Source organism: Pecten maximus, chromosome 5, assembly GCF_902652985.1.
Source record: "Pecten maximus chromosome 5, xPecMax1.1, whole genome shotgun sequence".
NCBI lineage: Eukaryota > Metazoa > Mollusca > Bivalvia > Pectinida > Pectinidae > Pecten > Pecten maximus.
The window spans coordinates 25,909,006-25,921,846 of NC_047019.1; the positions used below are offsets into that span (position 1 = coordinate 25,909,006).

At 36.7% G+C, this 12,841-nt stretch overlaps 1 protein-coding gene across 1 annotated transcript in view; it reads right to left on the reverse strand.

Moving 5' to 3' along the window:
- Positions 1 to 13: 13 nt before the first annotated feature.
- Positions 14 to 12,841, reverse strand: part of LOC117327669 (DNA polymerase theta-like) — a 30,615-nt gene continuing 17,787 nt past the window's right edge. The window contains 13 exon segments of the mRNA XM_033884749.1: positions 14 to 4,096; positions 4,837 to 4,978; positions 6,092 to 6,216; positions 6,577 to 6,688; positions 7,035 to 7,219; positions 7,505 to 7,687; positions 8,070 to 8,436; positions 8,655 to 8,782; positions 9,254 to 9,466; positions 9,888 to 10,187; positions 10,585 to 10,719; positions 11,086 to 11,337; positions 12,120 to 12,840. Of these exon segments, the coding sequence (XP_033740640.1) occupies positions 3,867 to 4,096; positions 4,837 to 4,978; positions 6,092 to 6,216; positions 6,577 to 6,688; positions 7,035 to 7,219; positions 7,505 to 7,687; positions 8,070 to 8,436; positions 8,655 to 8,782; positions 9,254 to 9,466; positions 9,888 to 10,187; positions 10,585 to 10,719; positions 11,086 to 11,337; positions 12,120 to 12,840 (3,093 nt within the window). The 3' untranslated portion in view covers positions 14 to 3,866.

Below are 12,841 nucleotides of genomic sequence, written 5' to 3' on the forward strand. Positions count from 1 at the left end.
TTGACACTGCAAGTTCATCAAATCTTTTTTATTATTCTTCATTGTACAAATGTACAATTGATCAAATATAACATGCGCCAGGGTCAGAAATCGCGAAATAACAATAGCATACGTCACAGTGTAGACCTCAGGATGATTGCTAAATCAGTTATACATCTGCAATGTACACGCAATTGTCTCTCGCGACATTAACACATTCACATGGGATCTTTATAATCAGTGATATATACAATCGACTATCATGACATACTAACTTCACTGAAATTTACATTAAAACGGATTTATGAAGGAAGGCACTATAAGTTTACAATAATAATACCTGCACATTTCATTTACACCTGCAAAATCGATACTGCAGTAAGATGACTTAATAAGTATACAATAAGTGGCATGTATGTGAAAACTCATTGAAAGTGAGACACAATGCCATACACAATCAATACGTATCAAAAATAAATATATATGTATAAAAATTCATCAGTTGTCATACGAAAATACATTTACAAGATTGCCAGACAGATTTGTAACAATAAATTCAAATCATAACAATGTATGTCAAAATAAAGAATTAATTGAAAATTGATTTGTTGTTCTCTACAAATTTAACAATATTAAAGAACGTATAATAAAACAAAAATCAATAATATGATTATGATTAATCTTGGTTATAGAAATCCATAAGTTTATTAAGCAACATCGTCGTGTGCAAGCAGTAAGCTTCTGACAACAATATCCTGTAGAGTGGTAACCAGTTATTAGCTTCTGGCAACAATATCATGTAGAGTGGTAACCAGTTATTAGTTTAAGCCAACAACATCCTGTAGAGAGTAACCCGTAATTAGCTTCTAACAACAATATCCTGTAGAGGTAACCAGTAATTAGCTTCTGACAAGAATTCCTGTAGAGGTAATCAGTAATTAGCTTCTGACAAGAATTCCTGTAGAGGTAATCAGTAATTAGTTTCTGACAACAATAACCTGTAGAGAGTAACCAGTAATTAGCTTCTGAAAACAATATCCTGTAGAGGGTTATCAGTAATTAGATTCTGACAACAATATCCTGTAGAGGGTAATCAGTAATTAGCTTCTGACAACAATATCCTGTAGAGGGTAACCAGTAATTAGTTTCTGACAACAATATCCTGTAGAGGTAATCAGTAATTAGTTTCTGACAACAATATCCTGTAGAGGTAACCAGTAATTAGCTTCTGACAACAATATCCTGTAGAGGGTAACCAGTAATTAGCTTCTGACAACAATATCTGTAGAGGTAACCAGTAATTAGCTTATGACAACAATATCCTGTAGAGGGTAACCAGTAATTAGCTTCTGACAACAATATCCTGTAGAGAGTAATCAGTAATTAGTTTCTGACAACAATATCCTGTAGAGGTAACCAGTAATTAGCTTATGACAACAATGTCCTGTAGAGGTAATCAGTAATTATATTCTGACAACAATATCCTGTAGAGGTAATCAGTAATTAGTTTCTGACAACAATATCATGTAGAGGTAATCAGTAATTAGTTTCTGACAACAATATCCTGTAGAGGGTAACCAGTAATTAGCTTATGACAACAATATCCTGTAGAGGGTTATCAGTAATTATCTTCTGACAACAATATCCTGTTGAGGGTAACCAGTAATTAGCTTCTGACAACAGTATCCTGTAGAGAGTAACCCGTAATTAGCTTCCAACAACAATGCCTGTAGATGGTTACCAGTAATTAGCTTATGACAACAATATCCTGTAGAGGTAACCAGTTATTAGTTTCTGACAAGAATTCCTGAAGAGGGTAACCAGTAATTAGATTCTGACACCAATATCATGTAGAGGGTAACCAGTAATTAGTTTCTGACACCAATTCCTGTAGAGGGTAACCAGTTATTAGCTTCTGACAACAATATCCTGTAGAGAGTAACCCGTAATTAGCTTCTGACAACAACATCCTGTAGAGGTAACCAGTAATAAGCTTCTGACAACAATATCCTGGAGATGGTAATCAGTAATTAGTTTAAGCCAACAATATCCTGTAGAGAGTAACCAGTAATTAGTTTCTGACAACAATATCCTGTAGATGGTAATCAGTAATTAGCTTCTGACAACAATATCTGTAGAGGTAATCAGTAATTAGTTTCTGACAACAATATCTGTAGAGGTAACCAGTAATTAGCTTCTGACAACAATATCCTGTAGAGGTAATCAGTAATTAGTTTCTGACAACAATATCCTGTAGAGGGTAACCAGTAATTAGTTTCTGACAACAATATCCTGTAGAGGGTAACCAGTAATTAGCTTATGACAACAATATCCTGTAGATGGTAACCAGTAATTAGCTTCTGACAACAATATCCTGTAGATGGTAACCGGTAATTAGCTTATGACAACAATATCCTGTAGATGGTAATCAGTAATTAGCTTCTAACAAGAATTCCTGTAGAAGGTAACCAGTAATTAGCTTATTACAACAATATCCTGTAGAGGGTAACCAGTAATTAGCTTATGACAACAATATCCTGTAGATGGTAACCAGTAATTAGCTTATTACAACAATATCCTGTAGAGGTAACCAGTAATTAGTTTTTGACAACAATATCCTGTAGAGGTAACCAGTAATTAGCTTCTGACAACAATATCTGTAGAGGTAATCAGTAATTTAGCTTCTGAAACAATATCCTGTAGAGGTAACCAGTAATTAGCTTCTGACAACAATATCTGTAGAGGTAACCAGTAATTAGCTCCTGACAACAATATCCTGCAGATGGTAACCAGTAATTAGTTTAACCAATAATAACCTGTTGAGGGTAACCAGTAATTAGCTTCTGACAACAATATACTGTAGAGGGTAACCAGTAATTAGTTTTTGACAACAATATCCTGTAGAGGGTAACCAGTAATTAGTTTTTGACAACAACATCCTGTAGAGGTAACCAGTAATTAGCTTCTGACAACAATATCTGTAGAGGTAATCAGTAATTTAGCTTCTGAAACAATATCCTGTAGAGGTAACCAGTAATTAGCTTCTGAAACAATATCCTGTAGAGGTAACCAGTAATTAGCTTCTGACAACAATATGCTGTAGAGGTAGTCGGTAATTAGCTTTAGACAACAATATCCTGTAGAGGGTAGTCAGTAGTTAGTTTTTGACAACAATTTCCTGTAGAGGGTAACCAGTAATTAGATTATGACACCAATATCATGTAGAGGGTAACCAGTAATTAGCTCTTGACAACAATATCCTGTAGAGGATAATCAGCAATTAGCTTCTGACAACAATATCTTGTAGAGGTAATCAGTAATTAGCTCCTGACAACAATAACCTTTGGATAAAAATGTTATATTTCAGTAATAAATAGAAATAGACTTACAGATATAGATACTGGCTTTGTAAGTCAGGGCCCACCAGAAAGTAAAATATAACCAATTAGTCCTTTCTGATTACGAACACAAATACAAATCACCTTTACGGCCATAATACATAAAAACAGACCAGGGTGTTTTCTTTTTAAGTTTATATACAAGTAAGCAAATCAAGAATTCCTACTTTGAAAATAAATGTGTACATTGTAAGAAGGTTGAGAGATGAAAAAAAATTGTTTTTCTACATATCTAAATAACTGATATTGAATATATTTAACATTTATAAATATGAACCAAAAACTTAACTGAGATCACATATTTGAGAACAAATGTTTACAACTACAATCATATAGTTTTGTTATATGGTACAATACCAAATATTATGCCTACCAAAGTTTATACAAATTTCATTGTAGGTCATAATTAAGCTCACTCTAACATAAGTTAAAATCAATACATATCTGACTATATACATGAAAGCCCAGTAGATTTCTGAAAAAAATATATCATATTTCCATATCCTCTAGTTTCCCCCAACTTGGACCGACCTTGACCTTGACTGGCATGCGGACAGACAGTGTCATAGCATGTTCCATCTCATGTTTGATGATCTTGGCCGCCTCCATAACATCAGCATGGGCTATTTCATAGATGAGCTCGTCATGGAGTTGTAGCACTAGATAACCGCCAGACAGAACTCTGTAAGGACCATTTTCTCTGCTCCTTCCATAAGCACCTAAAATTATATCAATGAATGATACAGAAAAAACGTTTTTTTCATGGATTCAAATTTTCTTTGCTTGATATATATATTATACCAAACATTGATGAGAAAAGGAAGATTTTTTTTCAAAAAATGTGAAACTAAGATTAATTTTCTCTAAATTACAACTCTCAACTGCAGCAGGTGCCTTATTTGTCCTTCCACCATCCACTAGCATGACCAGTGCACCAGACATAAGTTTGCCTCTAGACATTCAGCACAGAGGCACACAAACACACCGAGATGAAGAGATCAAAAGACATAACAGTATATAGTTGGGAAATGAGGCTGGCCATGCCAAAAGGTACTGGTCCTCACATACAAAGTTTGGTTATTGTAGATAAAACAAAATCCTTTATATGAGAGATATCTGCACTAAAGTGATATTGGAGTTACTCTAGCACTAAAGTGATATTGGAGTTACTCTAGCACTAAAGTGATATTGGAGTTACTCTAGCACTAAAGTGATATTGGAGTTACTCTAGCACTAAAGTGATATTGGAGTTAAAGTAATATTGGAGTTAAAGTAATATTGGAGTTACTCTAGCACTAAAGTGATATTGGAGTTACTCTAGCACTAAAGTGATATTGGAGTTACTCTAAGAAGACTTAAATGATTCAGAGCCTTTTAACAGATTCATACTGTATAATCTATCACCTGTTACCAGAGTGTTAGCAATATTTCTATCACCTACAGTGTAGAAACACTTTACCTCTGTCTTTAGGTTTCTGTCTGTGAGCAAAGCTGCACTCTGGGAATACATCAGACAGTCTTACATCAATACGGTTCATCGCCTTCTTCACTAGGTCAGCTGCGGATCCCTGGACAGTTGTGTTCACCGCCTGTCTCTCTGCCTGTAGAAACAGATAATGCAGACATGTATAAAAATTAATGGTCATGCTCATTGTCTTTGCAAAACATACAACCTGTGACGACAATGTTCCCTTACAGTTATGACAATGTTACCTTATAACAATGTTACCTTATGGTGATAAAGTTTCCTACCTTTGATGTCAATGTTCCCTACCTGTGATGTAAATGTTAATTACCTGTGATGTCAATATTCCCTACCTGTAACGACAATGTTACATACCTGTGGTGCCATTATTCCCTACCTGTGATGTCAATGTTCCCTACTATTGATAACCATGTTCTCTACACTTGATGTCAATGTTCCCTACATGTGATGTCAATGTTCCCTACCTGTGACGTCCATGTTTCTTACCTGTAGTGTCAATGTTCCCTACATGTGATGTCAATGTTCCCTAATTGTAATGTCAATGTTCCTTACATGTGATGACAATGCTCCCTCCTGAAGATCTTGTTATGGAATGATAAACATATGACACTGTTTACGTTTATGAAAGTGGAAAGTTGACAAATGCATGACCATATTTTGGAAACCTAACAGACATATCATAAAGAACAAGATATTGTTTTCCAAGTAATTCTTAGTAAGTCTGGTATCAAGAATTAACAAAGTGACAACATTCCACTGTGCCTATAAATATCAAAATGAAGAAATTTAGCAGTAATTGTTGGGGGTGACAAAAACCTATTGACTGATAAATTGATTCACTGAGTACAAAATTTAGTGCCCCTACAACCAAAAACAATGCATTGAAAGTTGAACTTGAACAAGGAATACAAAAGTTATATTAGCTATATTTCTGAACTCGTTAATTAAACACAACCTGTGTGTCAATAAAAGAGATCATCTGTAGTAAGAAACTCTTCCAAAGAGTCAATAACAAAATCTGACCACGACTTTGAGCAGGAGCCATGTCCATCAGCAAAGTACAAAGTCCATATTGCATTTAACTTCCAAAATCTCATTTACAAAACAATATTTTATTCTTAATCTAGGAACAGTTTATGCCAATCAATATACTTTCTAAAAATTTTAATTGTGTTTTCTGTATATCATTTACTAATCATATATCAGATATGTTGCTGCTACCACTTACATGAGCTCGGGCATGTGGGTTGGTGTCTTTGATGGAAGGGAGGTAACGGCGTCGTCCCAGTATAGTCTCAACATAGCCTTTATCTCTACATGTCTCCACTGCCTTTCTCAGGAATGTTCTCATACCTACAAAATTACCACCATCTCCAAATGATTAGGTTTAAGATCAAACAGGTTTAAAGCATTTTCCACACGGGACTATGTGTGAGAGAAACCTATACACTGCATTGTGCAAGTTCAAATAAGGGGAAGCAAATGATAACTTATTTGGAAATGTGACCTTTGACCCTTGACTCTTCATTAATGACCAACAGAATGTGCTCAGGTGTAGAACTTAATGCTATGATAGTATGGTGGAAATAATCAAGATATGTCATTAATTTAGAGCAGGATGCATCATGATGAGACGGAACATTAAGGAATGATATCAGTAATACTGTTCCCTCCATAAAATGGTGAGGCAGTCTATACAGACAAGCATCCTACCTGGATATCGTGATTTGAATGTCTCAATAAAAACTGCAGCCTCATTCTCATCCACTTCCAGCTGCTCTCCCAAGGCCTTGGGTCCGATGCCATACACCATACCATAGCATACCTAAAAATCAGTAGCAATATACATGTACAACAGAATCTACTAAAATAACACAACCTTAAAGACCACCTTAAGATAGTTATCTCATCTCTAGCAAATCACCCTGTTAAGCATATGAGAAAAAGACCTACTATTAAAGCTATGATTTTAACTTTAAAATGATTGTTACAAAAAACTTAATACTTGCTTAACATAATGACATTCATTAATTTGCAGTCTGAATTTTTATTGAACTAACTGATTGATACATGTTGGACCATATTCATGGTAGTTCAGTAGTATCTTTAGTTAACAATAACATACAACATATCCATACTAGGGAGCCAGTCTATCTCCATACATATGTTACCTGTTTTGCTTGCTGTCTCTGTTGGGGTGTGACATGGTCAACAGACACATTTTTCCATTGGGCCGCTATCATTTTAAACACATCGCCATCCTGGTTGAGGATGCGTGCAAGTTTTGAATCACCAGACAAATGTGCAATCATCCGTAATTCTAACTGTGAGTAGTCTGCAGCCAACATAACTCCACCTGAAATGAGCAAAACATAAATACAATTACAGACACCTGCCTCTCTGGTTCTTAAATCCTCAAAGGGCAATGGGTGAAGACAATATTACATAGATAATTTCACTGATGAACAAGAAAAATAGTTATCATTGTTTAAGGAATATGGCACTCAATTGTGAATGATCGTTTGACTCTAACAGCAGTTAGATTATAATTTGACATCTATTACAGGTGAATGAGCATTTAACATTAAAGGTGAATGAGAATTCAACATTCAGAGTAAATTACAACTAGTTATAGACATACCTGTAAATGGTATAAAAGCATGCCTCATGCTGACAGCCCAGGATGATCCACTACTCCCCGCGGATACCGCCTGCCTAGGTCCCCCTGTGAAATGCTGCAGTCGAGAGCTACCTCCTCTGCCTCTTCCAGTTGTAATCTGTCTCAACCCTGCCTGATTTGCAGGTGGGCTCTCACCAATAATATCTGGATGTTCGAGAAAAAGTATATGAGTAACACTGATAATTGATTTTGAAGCATATTATTACACATTTCTGCTGTACTTCAGAAACTATTCTAGGGATGCAACTTTATTTTATCAAAATATTAGTCACCTTCAGCTGAAAATTGAAGGGTTGATAACTTGACAGTTATGACCAATACACCACAGATAACTGGTGACTATAAAATTGGACACTATACCTGGAAAAAGTTTAATATTCTGCTTCCTGTTTGTAACAGGATATCTTAACTATGTTATTAAAGATTTTGCTTTTGAGGTTAATTTGCACAGTCAGCTTTCATTGATTTTTTCCTGATCGGTTAAAAACTGACAGACCCAAGGCCTATGATTACAAGAGTTTCTCACCTGGAAGAGAGATCTCAAAGTCCTTGGGAATGTTCTGTAAGTTAGGTTCGGACATACTGACCCTACCAGTGGCAGTATGGACCTGACATTCACAGAAGATACGGTGCATGTTTAGGTGGGACACGTGTACTTTCTCCTTCTGTAGGGGGAATACTACTTTAGTTAGGGCACTGCTAATCCTTCTCCACTCCAGTACCAGGCCAGGCAGAGGGTGGAGCTTCTTTAACTTCTCTAACACCTCCTTAGATGTGCTGAACCGTGTCTTTTGACGACCTCTCCGAGCAGCAGGGGTCTTTCTCGGGCACTGGACTTGACCTACACTGCTCGGGTCACCATTTGGTGGCAGTTGTAATTCAATGAACAGGACCTGTAATATTTCAATATTATAACAATATATACAGGCCATCCCCAGAACAACCACAAAGGCTAGACATTACCTTAAGTCCAAAAGACTATGAATACGGTAGATAACCAACGAGAAGATGATTTTGGATCATGTTATTGATAACAGGAGCCAAGTCTATGTTAAACAGAAGTAACTCTTGGATCACAAGACAAAACTTAATTTTAAAGATAATCTCCTACCTGAGCGATATCTTCTGGACTGGTCAGTGAGAAGGGATGACCGGCCATTTGGTATGCCTGTTCCTCTAGTGCCGTCAGCTTAGCTGTCATAATGCTCTGTTGACTCTCACATTCAATCTCACTAAAACCTGATTTGATGTGAAAGTAACAAGACATAATAGTAAAGCTTTCAATCTTCAGTAATTGGTTAAAATCTAACACATTTGAACAAAGAGTTTACATTCTACATATTTTATCTAGTTATAGCAGAAATAAAACGCACACTAAATAAAAGATGTTAGAATTTCCACCTCTGTATACCATATCTATCAAATGAGTAAGCATTTTTCATCTCGCACAACTATCATTGGGCAAAGAAAAAAAATGAATTTGATCACCGTTATTAACTGCCCTCCACACCAGCATGTATATCAGCCATTATATCAACCCCTCAGTGAGAAGGAACTTTCAAGAAAGGTTCATCACACCATAATGGTGGTGTTTTAAAAATCTTACTATCTTAAAATTCTAACTATTATCATTACAGTTACATGTTGCTACTGATCAATATGATGTTTTTTTTTAATGTGTTTTGCAATCCATAGATCAGCTTCACCTACCGAAGCCATTGAGTTGCATCCTGGCTAGTGTGACAATAGAGGGCATCTCAACCGTCTGAAAGGCCTGGTGGAGGCCCTCCTTTAGCAGACATGCCCGTAAATAGTCCATTACGTGTAGTGTGAGAACAGCCTCAGTAGTGGCACGGTAACGTCCTGATCCTGGGTTCTGTGGGGTCATACCCAAACTGCTAAAACCTACACCTCCACCTATACCTGGTGACAGGGTGATTTGATAAAAAATTATACAAGGTAATGTTGGCTGTGGCTACGAGAAATTTGTCTGTTAACATCAAACACACAGAAGGTGAAATAAAAGAATTACTACAGAGGAGTTTTACAATCTAATGCTGATTTTCAAATTCCATAATGATCGACCCTTTGGAAGAATGTTAAAAGTTCTCATGAGGATTTTTGTCAAATGAAATTGACAGCCAGAAAAGGAACTTATTAACGACATGTAAAACAAAATAATTTGAACTAACATAATTGTCAAAATTATAAATACAAACAGCAGAGGAAGACTGGTTTAGGTGAAGACAATACAGACTTTTAAGGAGTACAGTATAAGACAGCACAACACATCTTGGTACCAGTGATGTCATGAAGTGTGATAAATTCTTTTGTATTTACTGACCATCTAGAAGGGGAACCTCAGTCGGTAGGTAATTGGTGACCATTCTGTGTAGGTTCTTTTCTTTGGCTCCTGGGTCCATCAACCAGCAAGCAACCTTTGGGTCCTGAAATCTGCCTCTAGGGGCAATACCACAGCTCCTTACTAGGACACAGTAGGAAGCTTTCACATCAAACATGGCAATGTTGATAAGCTCGTCTCCACAAGTTCCCTGCTCCAGAACTGATTGTAGGGCACAGAGTCTTGTCTCAATGGAGATACTGTTATCCATAGGTGGCGGGGTTAGGCTGTCGTCGAGGTCACCTAAAGGTAAACATCATAAAGCAAACGATTGATCAATATTAATTTACTTACAGCAGCAATTGAACATTACAATACATGTACAAGAATTCTACAGATTTATATGTCAGACTGGGTCTGAAAATTTATGGAGTCATTGCCAATTCTCAAACGTACCACAGTTTTATGTTTTACATACCTGGGTATATGTGTCAAGATTTGAATGTAAGCCAACAATCATGACCAGACCAAATTTAATTGCTGAAATATCTGAAGAACTGAGCTAAACACAACGCCTAAACATAAATGTGGAAGCCACACCAATACCAACAAAGTATGATTACACCTTTAAATAGATTTATGTATACTTCTTCATCACAATTAGACAAGAGAAATAAAAGTTGACTAAGATGGTACCCACAATCCGAGTTTTCCTTCGTAAGAGCGACATAGTAGGCGTCCCTGTTTTCCCAACTGATAGCCACGCCCACCACCACTAGCATCTCCCCCTCCACCTTCATTCCATCCACCACACCGCCCCTCTCCCGTGACCCAGCTGGATGGTAACAAAGCAACAGAAATAAATGAAATGAACTGAAGAATGAAATGAATAGGTAGCAATTTTCACCAGGTTGCCTGTACTTCTGGAAACTGCTTCAGAAAAAGCATACCTCTGTTTTACTATATTAATCAATTTAACATTTACCTGGGTAAGTACTTATCATATATGTATGACAAGCTATCTTCCCAAAACTGGAAACTTTTCCATTTCTTTATATCCTTAAATAAATTTCAATCACCCTTAAATACATCTTTAACTACATAACTTTGAAAAATTAAAAAATATCACATGAAGACCTTCAATCAAAATATAATCAGTGAGTAGTTATTTTGAATGACTTGTCTTTGTCATAAAACTTACGAGCCACAAAGTTGCCACCTATGCCACCTCCGACCACTGGCTGTGGAGGCCGATTCTCGCAGGCAACCGAAACAGTATAGAAGGACTTTGTGGACCATTCCTTGATAAAGGTGTCAAATAGGCGCTGGTCTGCACAAACATCCACAATGGTGAAGCTCGCCTGTGTACAGGGTATACCACTATCATTGGGGTCAATCACAGGCAGTCGCTCCTCGTATAGCACATCTGGTTCAGTTAAATTCTGGTCACTCTCTGTAATTTGGCATCAGTCAGAAAATCAACAGCTATGAAACTGTTATTTATGAAAAATGCAAATAAGTATACCAACCAGAAATCATAACTTTGACAAATGATCTTGTCTTTAACTTGACAATGAATATCTTGCCAAGTCCAAGTATTGCTGACTGTTGCAATGAGATGGTACACACAATCTCTACATTACCATGTGACAAGCTCCCTGTGCAAACTTGAGGAAAAACCTACTGAGACCTTGTGCAATGTAACTTTGATGCTGTAGCAGATTCATGATTTCTTAATATGTGATGATTATCCTCTTATCTTTTGCCATGATTGCACTGCATGGGACATAAATATATTTTTCCTTTTTAGCTGTTTCTTTCTCAGTGTCTGGGTTCAAACAACATTAATCATAGAGAGGAAGCAATACCTTCACTACAAATTGATATTTCAAATTGAGGAATTAAAACAAGAATTGTCAGAAGATAACATAGCTCGCTGAGTGGGTTGAAATTCAAAATTAGTTTTTTACACAGCCAAGTGAAGGTCAGCAGGTCCACAAATGGTGTACCAATGAAAAGGTCTAAATACAAGGCACACACATTTCAAATATTAAAGCTCTATCTCATACAGTTGATGTAAATTGGCAATGGTTATTTTTTTTTAAGTACTGGCAGGTTCAAAGGTCTGCAAATGTACATGTAGTACCAATGGAAAAAGATTTTATAACAATGACTATATATATAAGTATCATGTATTATATAATATTACATACCTATCCATATAGTATTACGTACCTTTTGAACTGCCAGACTGCCTGACACACAGGTCCAGTTTCTGGCTGGCCTTCCCTCGTCCCGGTGTGATGCCCCTGACTTTTACTGGAGTTGGTTTCCTGTGAGACATGTGAGGTGACATATAATTTGTTGCCGGGGGAGTCGGAGGTAAACAATCACTGCCTGTGCTAACGTTCTGTATGGAGTCTTCCTTTTCTCCTGACACAACAGTCTCTTGTTTCCTGGACTTGTCATCATCTATCTCTTTACTGGCATGCTTCCTCTGAGACCTTGTTATCCTCACACTGCCGTTAGGATCAAAATCTGGAGACTGGTATTTGCTTACATTTGAACTTGTTCCACTAGTTGATTTTTTCTGTGTTCCTGCAGGTCTCCTCTCATTTTTTTGTGCACTTCCTACAAGCTTACTAGATATGGTTTGTTTTCTGTTGTTGGTTGGCCGAGTTGTTTCCTTTATACTCTTTAAGCAATTTTGATCTTGTTTTGTGTCCTTTTTATCACACTGTACTAAAGTTGTCTGCTTTTTGTTATTTGTGTCTGTGTGTTTAGCTGATTTTCTGTTGTTTGTTGTATTAGACACCGAGCCGGATTCACACATACTGTTGAGGAAGTCGAGGGTCCCTGGACTCAAATGTTTGTGACTACTGTTCATGGGCTGTTGTTTTTTATGGTGCCTTGTCTGAGCACTTAACACTTTGTTTTTACCACTTTTTTCAACACCT